General features: G+C 42.2%; 1 protein-coding gene across 5 annotated transcripts in view; it reads right to left on the bottom strand.

The window, feature by feature from the left end:
• The window catches only part of LRRC4C (leucine rich repeat containing 4C), a 1,133,428-nt gene that overhangs the window by 231,875 nt on the left and 884,149 nt on the right, over nucleotides 1–17,404 (bottom strand). For 4 of the 5 annotated variants that reach the window (XM_054026879.1, XM_054026878.1, XM_054026880.1 and 1 more), the window contains one exon: nucleotides 5,463–8,124. The exons of the other annotated variant lie outside the window; for it this stretch is intronic. In XM_054026879.1, coding sequence (XP_053882854.1) covers nucleotides 6,169–8,082 — 1,914 coding nt within the window. In that variant the 5' untranslated portion in view covers nucleotides 8,083–8,124 and the 3' untranslated portion in view covers nucleotides 5,463–6,168. Of the gene's footprint in view, nucleotides 1–5,462; nucleotides 8,125–17,404 lie in introns of those variants that run through there. 5 annotated transcript variants of the gene reach the window in all.

Consider the following 17,404-nt stretch of genomic DNA (forward strand, 5'->3'; position numbering starts at 1 on the left):
TTCCTGGACATCCATCACAACCCATCCATTACTTTCTCTCTTTCTCCATATTTATGTTTCCTTTTTCATTTCTCTAATCCCATCTGTAGTATCCCACTCTTAAATAATACCACACTGCATATATATGTGCATGTGTGTGTGTGCGTGCATGCACACACATGCATATTTTTCATAGTATATGAGCTCTCTTGCTTGTTCTCTGGTATCATAATGGAATTATTTATAATAAAGACTGCCTTCCCTTGACAGGGAACTAAAGTACATTTGTATTAATAATAATCTGATTTAATTAATTATTAATACATAAACTACCACTATAACTTACCCTTACTCTTTTGATTGGTAACCAGATCCAAAACAGCCTTCTGAAGCCCTGGATACATAACAAAATGTTGTTACTGAAATACAGAATCAGAGAAAATGCAGGAAACTTCATTGTTGAGCCCTTTAAAACTAGACTCAAGCAACCCCTGGAGGTCACAGGGAGTGAACCTGTGCTGGCTGTGGAAAGTAACATGGAGAGAGGAACTAGATGACCTAACAGAGGTTTTCTGCATCTGCTCTCCCTGGGAGAGTATTCCAGAGTTGAAAGATCAGATTCTGAATGCTGCTGTATGAGTGTGCAAGCACATTAGAAGGTCCAGGAAGTCCACACACATCAGCAGCAGACAGAGGGCAGCCGGAGTCCTTGTATTCGCAGTCCCTGAGTATGGAGAAATGTTTTCATTAGTCTTAGAGAGTGTTAGGGCTGACATGAGGCATATGTTTTCTCAGAACTCCCAGAGGAGTCCTGACTACCAGTACATGCTTTAATCACTATAGAAATTCCTTCTTCATGTCAGAAAAAATGTAATGATCTTCTACCATATTTTTTAACACGAAATTCTTCAAAGTTGCAAAAATATAGAGTTTTTCCTATCCTTGTCTATATGAAATAACCATAGTCACTTCTCTGGGTACTTCAGTGTTTCCACATTCAGCCAAAATAAAGTACTGGAATGGGGTTGGAACATTTGTGAACCTCAGATAGGATTCAAGATAGGTTCACTTACCCAGCCATTTGTAAAGCATTTTGGGAGCATTCAGGATACAACATACCATATAAATGTAAGCTATAAAGGAATGATAGCAAGAATACATGTGCTCTGGTAGGTTGCTGACTGCCACAGGCCAAATCCTGCCTGATGTAAATCACTTAGGTGTAACCCCATCTTGGAATTTTCCAGCTTCTGGAACTCTGGACTAGTCTCTAGGGATCCTACCCGATGGACTACAGCAATAATGGCTACTAGCACCCTCCGACACCATTTCCAGCATGCCTGGAGTCAGGAGTGGGGACAGTATGAACTAGCAATTCCTGCAGAGGCCACTAGGGAGGCTTCTGCATGGGGTGAGTTTGCTGGGCCAATGGTGAATCAGTGGGAGGGGATAGTCTGACTGAGAAACAAAGAGACTAGGTTTAATTTCAGTTTTGTGTTGGAGCTCAGAGAGAAGCAGAAGAGCTCAGGGAGTCTAATTAACTCCTACTCCCCACAAAGGGAGATTTTGATGTGCTGTGGGGTCTAGTGCATGGGTGAGGGCAATTCCAGCTCTACAGATGCCAGAGAGGCAGAGATCCAGCCTGGTGTCTGCAACTGAGAGCCAGTCGAAACCTCCACAGGACTCCTGACCAGGGAGTCAGGAGAGGCAAAGACATTATAAGAGGAACCCTATTTTTTTGTTCAAGCTGCTCCGTTCACAGTGCTGCAGCATTGGTCACCAGGGAGGAGGCTTGAACCACACCTCAGAGGAGGGGCTACAAAGAGCATTCAGTTGGGTATAATAGGCTATAGCTACTTGTCTAAGTAAGCTGAGTTAATGCCAATACAGAGACTATAATCAGTGGAACTCAGTGCTCATTTCAACATTCATCTCCTGGTTATTACTAGAACAACTGTAAATGGAGCTGCTAGAGCTGTGTGCCACTGGATTAAGTGCATCTTTGGTCATACATGCATATTTATACCGAGGGGGAACAGAGACATTTGAGACAACTGGTAATATATGTCGTTCTTACTATATCATGTAGACTAGGCTAAAACTTGGTTTTATTTATTTATTTGCAGTGAAACTGTACAGGTTCTGCCCCTTCAGCTTCTAATGTTTCCTGGACCTTTATCTTTTGGATCTCAAAAAGAAAAGCAAGCCTTAAGTAATTTAAAAAAATGCTATCCTTAAGACATGAATATATGGGAATATGCACTTGAGGGAAGGGGAAAGCAGCTTTATGGAATTCTTCATCCTTCTTGTCCAAAGGACTGTGGTAAATAATACTCTTATCTCACACCAGTGAAGCCTTCAACAGAAGTTATGCATAATACTCACACCACATCAAATCTAGACTGTCAGATTCCAAATACAATGTCCATTTAGTTTTTTCCCCTTTTTCTTATAGTGCAACTGACCCACAATGTCATCTATGTAAAATGGAATCTGGAAACCCTTCCACATTATTCTTTAGTGCACAGACTATTTTCTGTAGAAAGAGAAATCCAGGAACATAACAATTTTTGTACATTTAGCGTGTTTCAGAGAAACATAACATGCTCGTGTTATGCAACCTATTTGTTTTTTCTCACTCTCCTGCATACTTCAAGCCCTATAATCATACCTCTTTTTGTGCACTTGAAGATTATTCCTGAGGAAAAAAGCCTCTGCAATTTGTATTTATAGAAGAAAGCAGCTAACTCTGTACAACTTGATCAGGTGAATTGAAGATTATTTCATCTTTTACCACGTGTACATTAAAAAAAATGACACTTCATAATCAAGATTACATTTGTTGCTTCTGTGCAGGAAATAATATTTCATAGCTCATCTAGAGTTTCACCAATAAGAGCAAATTCATCGTAGCAACCTGGTAGCTGTCCTCTGCCATACAGGACATATAGGCATCGTTCCCAGCTTCTAACTCTGAAGTGGCAGAGCTGCAGCAGCTAGTGACTTCTCTCACATTATTCCATATCCCCTCTAGCAGTTAAAGGTATGGGGTTGACTAGGTCTGGGGAGGACTCTGTGCAGTTATTCTGGGTTGGAAAGGCAATGACAGTGCCACAGCTGGGTAGCAGAGAAGTCGGGAAAAACAAGAGGAATCCTCAGGGGTCTAACAAGAATGCAGAGCCCCCCATGGGTGTGAGCATTGGTGTGGTTTCAAATGGATCAGTAGAGCTGGCTGATTTTTTTTTTTTTTCACAAAAAATAACTTTGATGAACAATCAGAACCAAAAGATGTTCAGTAAAAAAATTATGTTCAAAAACTGTTTTTGAAAACTTCCTCTCCGCACCCTCTCACCCGCAATTTCGGTTACAGTTATTTTTTGAAAAACCAAAAAATTCTCTCAGGACATTTTGACAACAAACAAACAAACAAAAACAATTCTCTCCCTCCCCCCCCCCCCCCAAATATCCTGTGAAAAATAATTGCCATTTTTTTGGTCAGCTGTAATAAACCATGGTTAGCACAGAGAATCTCCTACCATGTAACTAAGAACTCCTTATTTATTCAAATCAAGAGTATTTAAAATACTGATTTACTGTTCCTTGTTGATGTTGTTTATTTTTTTGTATTTCATTTGACAAGTAAAATTAGACCAGTTAGTTTTACTTCCTGCTTCCTATGCATGATCAAAATGTTGCACCTTAATCTAGGTGACAGTGTCTGTTAATCTCGGTGGGGAGGGGATTTTCCATAGAGTCAAGTGTACTCTGTTAGTCTCCTTTCCATTTGTGGGACATCTCCCAACAGTATGCAAACATGAGAAGTTGAAATTGCAGGGCTCTTTTAAATTAATGCACATCATAGCCAGACTTTTTGTAATATCTTTTCTATACAAGTGAGCTTCAGAGATAACCCATAGCTACTTTAAACTTAAATAAACTCTGTGTGGGGGAGCCATCTAAGCCTTTCCAACCCTTTTCTTCTCCCCCCCCACCCCAAGATAATGCCAATAGGGGGCTTTTCCTTAACCTTATAATGAGCAGCTAAGAATATCCACTGGGGGGGAGGGGAGGGAATATTTTACAATTGTCTATGCATTTTTATTTATTTATTTAAAATCTTTGATTATGAATAGGGTCAAGCTGTAGCTCAATTAACATTTTATGCTTTAAAAAAAATAGTGCTCAGCAGCATTTTAATCAAAAAAGTGAACAAAATTTTTGTAATGGAAAGCTCCTCAACAGTCTGCTGCTTCCAGATGGCCAAAGTACAAGAGACAAAAATTTAACACACCTCCAATACTACTGGATGGAGCAGACACCTTAGGCAAAATGCACCTCCAGTTCTACATAGGTTCCTATACCACTCTCATCACCATAATATCTGAACTCTGTACCTTGAACAAAATGCATCTGCAATGTTTCTGGATAGACTATGCCACAATGTTCATACGGAATTCAACGGAACGCTACTAAAATGGAGCAGTGCATTTCAAATGGAGGACTAGCAAGCAAAGTCATCATAAGACAATCTTCTCCCCAGTATTTCAGTATGTCTAATCCAGATCTTTCTTCATCCCCTATTAAAATTACCTTAGAGTATATATTATTTTTCATGTAATACATTGAAGGATAATGTCTCCAAATATTTTTCTGAGATTATTATAGGACTTCAGGTTTCCCTCTGCACTATACTTATGCTTCCTGCACATTGTGATTCAGTGTCACCTCTCTCCAGTTTCCTCTTTAGATTAGACTTTCTGCTGTAATATTCACTTGCAACTTTGAGGATTACACATGCTACCTTAGAGCATTTATCCTTTCAGTCAGGGCATCACATACATGTAAAGGGGACCAAAAGAAGGTGCAGGTTACAGCAGCTTGGACTCATCTGTGAATTTGGCCAAAACGGTGTGTTAGACTGATTTTTCTTCCGGGTTAATCCACTTCTTTCAAAGCACCTTGATTTCATTTTGCAACCATGAGGGATATGGACTCAGAGATGTATCTTGGGTATGTAAACAGATTTCATATTTACAGCTAGGAGAATTTCCAAAGCAATCAAAATGTCTGGCTTTGAAGATTAAAAGCAATATTATTAATTTTGACAACCCCCCAATATACAAGTAACATTTCTTTAAAATAAGAACAAAACTTCCACCATTGTCTATTCAGCCCTTTTGTACCTGAACTCTGTGTAGACATCTTTCGCAGACTGCGGAATACTTCTTTGAATACAATGAAGATAATTGAAAGTTCCCTTACACTGAGTCATTATAATTTTGCATTAAAAGTCAGGTATTTTTATTATCTAGTACGCTGTTATATATACTAAAATAAAAACAATGCTATTCTTCAGTAATGATCTAAATGCAGCAGTAATACTCTTAAGCTGTTGTGTTTTAGACCATCACAGCAGAATACTGTAAAATTTCTAACAAACTTTTAACTTTTTAAAGCCACACTGAAAATAAGCTGTATCCGAGTACAGAAAAAAACAACAATATTTTATTTATAATCTTATTTTAGTGTTTGAACTACAAATTCTGGTTCTAGAATTGTTTAAAAGATCGTGGTTTTTGTAGATGTTCACAAGTAAATTAATTTCTTAGATTTTTGTTTCTTCTTCCACAGAATGGTCCTCTTGGTAAATACAGAACAGGTCATTACATGAAAAATAAAAAAAAAGACTTTGCTTTTTTGTTGTTGTTGTTGCTTGTTCCTTGTTTCTCACTTACAAATCTACTGCTAATGCTCCATTCCCTGTAGAACCATTTCAAGAAGGGTATGAGAAAAGAAAAAATAAAACAGAAAAAAGAGACAAAATCGACTGAATCTCACCACTAGAGTTCACCATAAAAATTCCCAAAGTATGACAGAATTCTTATAAAATTTCCTATACCAGTTCTTTTAGGGAATCAAGATCTCCTATGAAAAATATGGCAAATGGGGTTGGGACAGGTAGGGGAGGGAGAAAGGAGGAAGAGGGGTAAATAAGTGCAGCAAAAAGAGGTTTTGAGGAATACACATAATTTTGTCTGCTTTAGATCACAATAGAATTTTTAATAAATAAATTTCTTTTTTTTGTAAAGACACTTTTTTTGAAACAGTAGATTTAGCCCAGTCATTTGTGTCATTTGTTTTATAAACCGTCTTTTTTGTATTTCCCCTCCCCCCAATTTTGTAAATATTTTAGATCTGAGTCTCTTGTACATTGTCTTTTGAGTTCATTCGGATCAATAACGGTTCATGCACTGAACTGTGTATTGAATTTATTGTGTTAACTGTTGTTGTGTGGTTGAAAGGAGACTTATAAGAGTTATAATGATTTAGGTGCTCATGCTCTATCGCCGGCATGGGCAAGTGACTCTCTATGGGTGTATCACCTGTAAGCTCATCATCCACATTAATGATCTCTACAGTCCGTGTTGGAGCATGGTGGTTCTGCCGGTGATGCTGTTTCCTCATTTTGTAGAATATTACCAGCATCACAGCAGCCATGAGAGTGATAGCCACAAAACAACCAATTATGATTTTGGTAGTCTTCATAACCTCATCTATTCCTGGGATCCCATTGCTTGCATCTGTCACTGGGATGGTAAATGTTTTCTCTGTCGACCTTGTGCTCTGTGGAGTAAGAGAAGTTGTCACATTGGTGGTCTCCCAGTCAATAACTGGTGTGGGCCCAATCTGCTCTGTGGTCCGTGCCTCATCCTGAGAAGGTTCCATAGTCTCTACCGTGACAGTTGAAAAGTATGTGTAACCATTGTCCAGTGCAGTGACGTTCAGTGTGGCAGAAGCTGTAGTATTCCCAACAGAGTTACTCACCATGCAGGTATACAAGCCCGTGTCTTGCACGGTCACCTTTGTAAAATTTAATGTGCCATCACTGAGCACAGCAATCCGAACTCTGTATGCCCCATGCGTCATAACCGATCCATTTGGAGTAATCCAAGATACAGAGGTCAGGGAGGTCGATGCTCGGCATTTCAGTTCTGCAGCCATGCCTTCTGTGACGTTGAGGTCTGCTGGTGGCTCCACTATCACCGGAGCATAACACGTGAAATAATTCAGGTCCAGCTCACCGATGTACCTTCCTTTCAAATTGGGAGGTGTGTTGCAGCGAGCACAGCATGCAGTATTGGAGGGTGCTTTGTCCTTAATCCACCAGCTGAGCCAAAGAATGTCACAGTTGCAATTCCAAGGATTGTGGTGCAGGTGGATCCTTTCTAGGTGGAGTGGTGTGAAGAGATCGTGAGGCAGTAGTGTTAGGTTGTTGTGTGCCAGGTTGATTTCCACCAGTGACTGAAGGTTATCAAAGGCATTCCTTTCAATCACTTGAATCTGGGACTGTATCATCCACAATTTTTGAAGATGCATTAACCCTTGGAAGGACCCCGGCCTGATGGCTGTCAGATGGTTACCAGAAAGATCTAACTCATCCAGTTTTATGAGTGGTGTGAGGTTAGGGATCTCTCGAAGGTTGCACATAGCAAGGTTCAAATACCTCAAATTGGATAGACCTTCAAAGGCACCTTCTGAGATGTATGAAAGCCTTTTTAGTTCCCCCAAATCCAACCTACGTAGGGAAGGAATTCTGTTAAAAGCATAAGAAGGGATGCTTTCAATAGGATTGTTTCTCAACCAAAGCTCCTTCAATTTTGACAGGTATACAAAAGCCCCATTAGGGATGGTGGTAAGACGATTGTCAAAAAGTTCCAGAGTGTTGAGATTGGCCAGACCATTGAAGGCCCCTATTTCAATGGTTCTAATGTGATTTCTACTCAGCTGCAAGATTTCCAGGTGTCTCAAATGTTTGAAGCTATTCACCTTAATTATTTGGATCTGGTTTTCATGGAGATTCAATAACCGTGTGTTGGTGGAGATGCCATCTGGAACCTCTCTCAGATTCTTCCGCACACAAATCACTTTGCTGAACTGGTTGCTGCAGGAGCAGACAGAAGGGCAAGTTTGAGCCCTGACTAGACCAGCCACCACAAGAAGTTGAAGAGCCAGTAGCACCACAAGCAGGGGGTCAAATAGGGCCCTGTTAAACCTAGGACCTATCATTATCTGCTGTGAATGTAAGGTCATCTTGTTCAACATTCATAATTTATTTGGTGTTGGTCCTCCTGGAGTTTGAATCGTCTGAAAGAAAGAAAGGAAGAGGGGGAAAATAACGTTAAATTAACTCTAAATATTAAAAGTTACAGTATTATAGATGAATTTTTCTCCACACTTTTCAGTCAACCTCCACCTATTCTATTAGGCACAGATTTTAATGTTTGCAACTCTGCAGGCTCCAACTTGCAATGGAGCTTGGGCCATTCCAGAAACTAGACTCTCAGTCCATACTTCATTTTAGTTTATAATGTGCATAACTGGATGACAGATAGCCAGTACCAGCACAACAGTGCTTAGCAGAGAGACTTATCCTTAAGATACAGAAGGGAAACCCAGAGTTCCAGTGACAAGAACCTGAAAAGCCAGTACAGGTAATAATGGTTAGGATAGGAACCCCCAAATTATGCATGGTTTTAAACTTGTTAGGCACATTCTAAATAAAAGAACTGTTAAAAAGATACACTGGCAGGTGCAAGCGAAAGTCCCAACTCCCTGTTTTACAATCAGAACTGCATATGTGAACCCTTACACCACTGCAAATGTGACAACAAGACTGGGGTCTTATTGCAAGTGAAGTTTTTACTACTGGATGTAGAAGGTCACAAAAATGCTAGTAAAACATTTTGCTTATTTCAGGGGAGAGGATAAAAAAAAAAAAACTTTATGAGAACTGTTGACCATCAGCTCTCCCCCACCATTAAACAGACTCATTCAATTTCATGATATTTCCTCCTCTATTCTCAGGTTTAGCAGCAGCAGCAACAGCAGAGAAACACTCATTAGTAAATGTGTGCTGAACACAGAAATAAAGAATAGCTGTTTAAATTTAAAAAAACCATATCCTGCTAGCTGCAGGGTTGGTAATTTCACTGTTACCTCCAAAAATTTTCCTTCAGCTCTTAGTGGCGGGAGGGTGGGGGTGGGGAAAGACCTTTACATTCTGCAAATGACCATTACCATTCAAAGTTTTTCAGTGCTGATTCATTTGTGGTAGTTCTTAAAGCCCCCAGCCCTGGGTTCATTTTCAATCTGCTGCTATCTGCAAGGTCCCTCCACTGTAGAGATTAATGAAATTTCCTATAAATCAGCCACAAGTGAAGTCTTACAAATTACAGCAAGCTCAAAGCACATTTATAACCCTGAGCACCCTGATGCATAATACATGTATTCAGCAGAACAAAAAACTATCAGCTAAAGGTTTTTCACTTTAAACCTCAAATTGTTTCATTTTGTGGTAAAAAGCCATCTTAGTTAAAAAAATATGTTGTACATCAGAACAGTCCATTTAAAGAAAGACAATTTTTATAATCATATGTTCTGACAATATATATTTATGAATTTAATTATGCATGCTTGGTAGTAATGTGCAACAATATCTCAGAATTACCAAGGGCTTTCTTTTGCACTCTTAAAACTTGACTATCATAGTCCAACATCTAAAATACAGGACTGGGAATCAGGAGATCTGGGCTGTATCTATCTGCTTTATCTAGTCTATATTTGCTATTTATACACACCAATCACTGTAGTATCTATTGATTAAACTGACACCAACTGTTTTGCAACCTTGCATAAGTTAGGGTTACCATTCGTCCGGATTTACCCGGACATGTCCTCCTTTTTGTTCTAAAAATAGCGTCCGGGGGGAATTTGTAAAACACTCAAAATGTCCGGGATTCCCCCCCTCCCCCCGGCAAAGCAGAGCGAGCAGCTGGGAGGGCTGCAGGAAAGTCCCGGGCTGGACTCTGGAGCAGCTGTAGAGGAGCCGGATCCGCCCTGCATTCTGAGCCGGCAGCTCTCCCCTGCAGCCCGGTCCAGCAGCACTGTGCAGGGCCAGGGACCGGGTTTTGTTGTGCTGGGGAGCACAGCCACGTGTCCGGCTCGCACAGAGCCCAACACCCTGTTCTGAGCAGCAGGGTAAGGGGGCCAGGGAGGTTCTGGAGGGGGCAGTCAAGAAACGGGGGGGGGGCTTTTTGGGGGGAGTGGAGAAAGTTTTGGGCAGTCAGGGTACAGGTAGGGGGTAGGGTCCTGGGGGGCAGTTGGGGGGGGTCTTAGGAGGGGGCAGTTAGGGGACAAGGAACAGGGAGTCTTAGGTAGGGGGTGGGGTTCTGGAGGGCAGTTAGGAGCAGGGGTCCCAGGAGGGGGCAGTCAGGGGACAAGGAGCGGGGGGGTGGGGAGCTGGGAGTTCTGGGGGGGGGCTGTCAGGGGGCAGGAGTGGGGAGAGGGATCGGAGCAGTCAGGGGACAGGGAGCAGAGGGGTTTAGATGGGTTGGGAGTTCTGGGGGGGAGCTGTCAGGGGGTGGGGAGTGGTTGGATGGGGCATGGGAGTCCCAGGGGTCTGTCTGGGGGTGGGGGTGTGGATAAGGGTTGGGGCAGTCAGGGGACAAGAGGCAGGGAGGCTTAGATAGGGAGTGGAGTCCTGGGGGGCAGTTAGGGGCAGGGGTCCCAGGAGGGGACAGTCAGGGGACAAGGAACGGGGGGAGGGTTGGGGGTTCTGGGGGGATGGGAAGTGGGAGGGGCAGGGGCGGGGCTAGGGCGGGGCTCCTCCCGTCCTCTTTTTTGCTTGCTGAAATATGGTAACCCTAGCATAAGTCACTTGTTTCTCTTTCTTTATGTCCCATTCGCTCTCCACATCTTAATTTCTTCAACTTTAAAACAAAGGTCTATATTAACAACCTCAGAGAGAAGTGATAAGTTTTAATTAATCAGGATTGGATTCTGATTTTTTCTACATTGTTGTAAAAACAGGAGTGACTCTGCTGAAATCAATAGATTGCACTAGTGTTAAACTGGTATGACACCAGAATCAGACCATTATTGTTTATAAGATGAATTGATATTGTTGGATAGATTTTGCTATTGAATTGCATGCTATGATTATACTGTTTGAAACACTGGGCAATATTTTATTAAATTTTTGATGTTTGTGTTTTTAGTATTGTGGATTTTTTTATTGTCTTATCCCAAAACATCTTGGCTTCAATAATGAATCACATCAGCAATCAATGAAACAAAGAAACACAGAACCATTCCCTCCCTCCCCCCCCCCCCCCAATTGCTTTGGTGCAATTCCATAGACTTCAATGTAGCTGAGAAGAGGACTTGGTCCACTATATTTAACATCAGAGCTCTCAAGGGTCATTGTGCATCTGGCATGACATGCGGTCAGGAGCTCCCTCATGCATCCACAAAAGCTGTAGGGATAGTCTGTGGTTACTCCTCAAACCGTCACCATCAAGGGCCTACTTTGAAGCGGCTGGTCTGCAGGCTGCTAAGTGCCCTTTTTGTAACTGTTTTTGCTACTCGGCTCTCTCCTCAGTCTTGGGCAGCTTGCAAAAGCAGGGAGGCAGTGACAGTAATACAAGAGGGAGCAGCAAGAACAAGACAAGGCTGGGAGAGAATACTGGCGCTGCCAACATCCATCCCCACTTTCATACACTCTTCCACTAATTCCCACACACCCAACTTCCATAGGGATCTTAAATCATGCACCCAGCTGTCCTAGACAAGACCTTCAAGCTACAAAAGGCATTTCCCAGGAATTCCACTACCAAATCCTCCCCTAGTCAGTTGCGCCAAGAACACTTTTCCCTCCCTCACCAAAAACCCTCTCCATGTACTCCTCCAGCTGCCTCTTCTATCGTCCTATAAACAGGATCTGTGTGCATGCTTAGGGGCTCTCCCATCATCTGATTCAGGTGAATATGGAAGGATAGCCACTGCTCAGGAACTAAGGAATTGGCAACTGATTCATAAGAAGCCTCACATGTGGAGCTGCCAAGAACTGCTCAAATTTTCATTGAATGCAAACCTGCTCAAGGCAGTGCCCGGGCTTGCAGCCATGTTTACCTTTCTCTCTTGAGTCCTGTGCCGAACATATATCATCCACACACAAGCACCAGGACCACACTCTCTGAAAGTACCTTCAGCAATTGCTCTGCACCCTTCAAATGCGTGCACAATTGCATCACAACCTATATAGTTTGGCTAACTAATTGGGTACTTTAATATTTTTTCAAAGCCAGATACTTTTTGCAAACTGTCCATAATGAGAAGATAAAGAGGAGGAAAGATGTACAGTTGTTTTAACACATATCAGGGGTATTTGTTCATTTTGTCTCTCTCTCTCTCTCTGTGAATATCTCTAGATCCTATTCTGGGTTTTTTTAGCATGCAAGCGTTAAAGATCTATATAACAAGCATCTTATTTCAGGTGCAAAGGGATCTTAGCTATTGTAGCTACTGTTTGATTGTATTTTTGGACTTGTTTATATAACTCAATATTTTTTCTCTTTCAAGTACATGAGGTGAAATTCATTTCATCAGCATAAGGCTATTAATCAAGCATTGTGCTGCTGAAGTACAGGGATGGGAGGGTTGGGAAGGTCAAATCAGGTCTCCTCAAACTGGGGTCTGATGCCACAGAACAGCCCCTGTGGCCACTAAGGGGGAGGAGGGAATAGCAGTAGTCATGCCAACACACTTGTGTGTTGTGTAACAGCCACGGTTATCTGCAATCTCCTCTGGTCTGTCCTCATCCCTGGCCTGCTGCCTTTGCACCAGGCTATGTGCTAGCACAAAGATTACCCCTGCAGTGCACATGGGTTACAAATGGTCCTCCCTGTTTTGCTGGTGGCTTCTTCACCTTGTTGCCGGCACAGGGGCCCGAGGATAGCAACAGTGAGGTTCGGTGCCCGGAGTGCTTCACGCCAATAAACATACCGGGGTGGAGAAACAATCAAAGTTTATTTGAGATCTCAAAATGGTGCAAGGAGACAGGCAAGTCTCAAATCGAGCACACCAGCAAAAACAGTTTCTCTCTTCTTTATACATTTTACAACTAAGCCCCCTCCTCTCTCCCCCTCTCTACCACCCCCCTACTCCCCCTCCCCTCTCTACCGAAGGCATGTTTATACATTTAAGCAACTAAATCATTCTAGGGCTATAAATCTAGCTTGTTAGTAACTTCTCTCTAAACAGTTATTTGGTCCTGTTTACCCTTAGTTTATTACCCCTTCCTCAGCTAGAAACATGCAAACCTCATCATTATTGTTTGGTACCTGAAATGAGCAAGGTAATTGCTAACTAGCTATTTACACATTCCAATACCTGTCCTTGGCTGTTAAGATCGATCAGAGTTAAACATGGAAGGACAGAATTTAAACATGGAAGAACTCTAGCTCAGGCAGGGATAGTAACCCCAACAACCTCAGGACTTAAGCAGTGTGGAAGTTTTCCTGCAGGTCAGGCTCAATTTCACCTTAATAAGATACTGAAAAATATATGGCACTATAAAAAATGTGAAAAAATCATTTAAAGCATTACAAAATATTGTGGTGATATTTTTAACAAGGTTCACATAAAGACTCAACTACAAATTTGTATTTTAGCAATTTGCTATTCAGTATCTCCCTCAGTTGTGCTAGAGACATATAAAGGTTTGGCTTTATAAATCCAGACAGGAACAGCATTCATGGACAGTCAACCAGTTTCTCCAGTTCTCCTTGATCCCCCTTTAAACTCTCAGTTTTCTTTGTCTCTTTCCTAGTAACAAAGGTACAAACTCTATGGTCAATTCAATAACACTGCTGCCCTCTGCTGCATATATTTAAAACTCTATTAAAATGCTGAGAATTTTCTTGTTACACAGTTAACCCCCACAGCAGCTAGGAAATTGTTGAATTAAGGTTGCATGAATAACTTCAATGCTGTCCCTTGAGTATATGACTTGTGATACTGCTCTAATTATAGGATCACATGCTACATGTTAAATAATGCATTATAATGCCATAATATTTATTCTGCAGCAGTTGATACACACATACCTTTGTTTCATTCATGACTGTTTATATTATTTTCATTGTCAATTATTCTGAAGAACTTTACTGAAGTAGACTTTTTTACACAAGTGTTCTTCTCTCTGAGGAATCTATGTTAATAATTCAGTCAGGTCCTGCGCACTTTACGTTTTCTTTTGAGCCACCAGCACAGCCTTCTTTAGTTGCAAAACAGGGAATGGAGCAATTAAAGATGAAGTTAATTTACCTGTGCAGAGATGCACAGCATAGCTTTCCTTAGGTGCAACTCATGGGATGAAGCAGTTACAGTAATTGCAAAGCTAAACTACCTGCACACACATGCAGAACACAGTATCTCAAATGTAATATACTCTGAGGGTACATCTACACTACAGCGGGGAGTCGATTTAAGATACGCAAATTCAGCTACGTGAATAGCGTAGCTGAATTCGACGTATTGCAGCCGACTTACCCCGTTGTGAGGACGGCGGCAAAATCGACTTCTGCCGCTTTTTGTCGGCGGCGCTTACTACCACCTCTGCTGGTGGAGTTAGAGCGCCGATTCGTGGATCGATTTTCGCGTCCCAACGGGACGCGATAAATCGATCCCAGAGAGGTCGATTTCTACCCGCCGATTCAGGCGGATAGTATAGACCAGACCTGAGTAAGTTTCTCAGACCTGAAGAAGCACTCTATGTAAGCTTGAAAGCTTGTCTTTCTCACCAATAGAAGTTGGTCCAATAAAAGATATTACCCCACCCACCCTGTCTCTCTAATAAAAGGCAGTTAACTATAATAGTAATTTAACCATAAATTTAGGTGGCCTCTATAAGACGCTAAATTTTCACTGTTACTCAGTCATGTATAATTAGGCCCCAATCCTGGGCTGCACTTTGATTTCTTTGTACGACTCTCCCAGTGTACCGTGACCACGAATCTAGCAAATCAGAGCCTTGAAGGATCCTCATCCTCAGGGGAGTGGGGAAAGGAACCTTGAGTGGTATAAGGGAACTCCTACCCCACTCCTTGTCCTGGCTGCCAGTGTCAAAGGTCTGCTTCCAGCCACACCTTTGACACTGGCAACCAGCACAAGGAATGGGGTAGGAGTTCCCCTATATCTCACTCAAGGTCCTTCCACCATTCCACTGAAGATGAAGGAAGCAAGGGGGTGTAGTTGTGATTTCCCCAACACTGGTGATTCCTAGGTTCCAGATACGGGCATTAGCAGCTAGTGCAGGCTACTCTAATGTAAGTCTAGGGACAGGCCTTGTGAAAAGTATGGGAGTGCCCAGTGCACATTTATGTGCCAACCTCCTCAGATGTGCTGAGCACTCCTCAAGCTCAGCCGTTGTCAAGTTTCTAGGTCTTAATCTGTAGTAGTTGTTTAATACAATTTACTCCGTACGTCTTGCCCACTTTGGTGGATACCGTGGCACCTGGCACACAAAAAAGCAGCAAGTGATACTGTAAGCTGCTACCCCCATGCAGGCTGTAGAGAAACTGTATATCCTGTGTTATTTGTGTAATAGCATGAGATCAAGTCATTAAGGTACGTATCCAAAGGCAGTATTCCTCCCTGATGCCATGCAAGTTCACTTTTGACATACAGTTAACCAAACATGCATGCATCAGGGAAAGGTACCTTCAGTGCACTTTTCACACCACCTGTCCATGTTCAGCACAGCCTTCTTGAAGAGCTTAGCAAGAAAAAACATTCCAAAGGTATCTGCATTTATTAAACACTGCAAGTTCTTGGGCACCCCCAGGATGATCTCTGTGGCTACAAATTCAGTGGCAGATTTTCAAAGGCACAAAGGGGAGTTTGGGGCCAACTCTCATTCATTTTCCATGGGGAATAGGCACTTTGCTACCCTTTGCACTTTTGAAAATCTATCCATCAAAAGGTATCAAATATATTCAGTTTCTTTAACCAGAAGACCTTAAAAGCAAGGACTTTACATAGCATGGGGTTACATTTAAGCAGAGCCTTGAGTTAAGAGCAGAGTGGAAGTGTTCAGCCTCAGGTGGATCTCAGAGAGGAGATTCTGCTTCAGGAGCCACAGTCATTCCCTGAGTGACAGAGCATGCGAGGGGCATGCACACAATATACCATCTCTTGATAGTGCAGCCTGTTTTCACCAAGCAGCACTAGCCAGCCCATGTGGGAGAGGAGCCACGGTGCCATCTTTGGGGTGATTTATGTTCCCTGTGAGCCCTGGAGGATGCAGTCCCTGTATTTCCCACACAACTCCTTCTCCCTCATAATAGAAATCAGGGGATCCCACATTACTTTTGTGGTTTATTTATCGCTGCTCATTTGCCTAGGAGTAAATCCAGCATTGGAGTCATCTACAAAGAAATCTAGATCATGCATGCTTCAGATCACAGTTCTTTAGTATCTCTGTCATGCAGGGGACAGGAATGGCATAAGAGAGAAGCAAGTATGGAGATCCACTGCTATGCTTCATGACACCATGGACTCTCATGGAGCATGAGTACAGGAACTACAGCAAATACTGCAGTACCAGAAATCCCTTCCTCTTCCTACCCTATCTCCAGCACTCTGCCCAGCCACTTGTGGTAGGATACTCCCCTAAAAGATCTAAATTCAATGGGACAAGTTGATCCATACTGAATCTCCACTGAATTCTCTAGGGATGAATTTGGTTTGATTTCTCTTTCTGCTCATGTTTCTCAGTTTGTTTTACAGTTTAGGTTTATTTAATTGTCTTTTCCAACAGGGTTTCTTGTTTTCTCCCTGACATCTTCCCTAATTTCTTATGTAGTTTCCCCTCACAGTCTCAATTAAATCAAATGATGCCTAAGTACATATTCGTCCAAGTGGGGTGGTCAGTACATGCATGTTCTGACAGCGATATCAGGTTAGGACACTGGAAAGCTTTGTAAGGCTTTTATGCTAGTGCACTCTGACGTGTTTGTAGTAGGAAGAGATCCTGAGACATGAGCCCTTGTATCTGAGACCTGGGCTAAAGTAGTCAAAACCTTGCTGATATAAAGCAAAGTTAAGTTGTGAGCTAGAGGCAGACCCTGCTCACAGAATTTGGCAAGGATAAGGTTGATATTGCAAAAACACATATTCCTAAAATGTGCTAGGCTCAATACACTCACGCAAACATATTCCAGAAGGGTGGTACCAGAACACCCCGATAACCACATTCCCCAAAGATAACAGGAACATGATAACCCATCCTAAGGATAAGGTCAGGATGACAGCACGATAAATAGAAATGTTTTGATCGAACCTACAAATACAAGGCAATGGGTGGCGCCCTCATACGTCAGAGATTGGCACCCTGATATGTCAAGGGTGATTTGTAACTTGTTTGTATTGGTGTATAAAGATGTATCTCAGAGGGAGTCTTTGTCCAGTTGAGGTGGCGGTGGAAAGTCCCGTCACTGACTGAGCTGCATCCATTGTCATGGGCATACATGTGCTAGTGCAACTGTCGACATTAATCTGGGGAGCTAGGACTGTGCTTTGCTGA

This window comes from Malaclemys terrapin, chromosome 4 (genome assembly GCF_027887155.1).
Source record: "Malaclemys terrapin pileata isolate rMalTer1 chromosome 4, rMalTer1.hap1, whole genome shotgun sequence".
NCBI lineage: Eukaryota > Metazoa > Chordata > Testudines > Emydidae > Malaclemys > Malaclemys terrapin.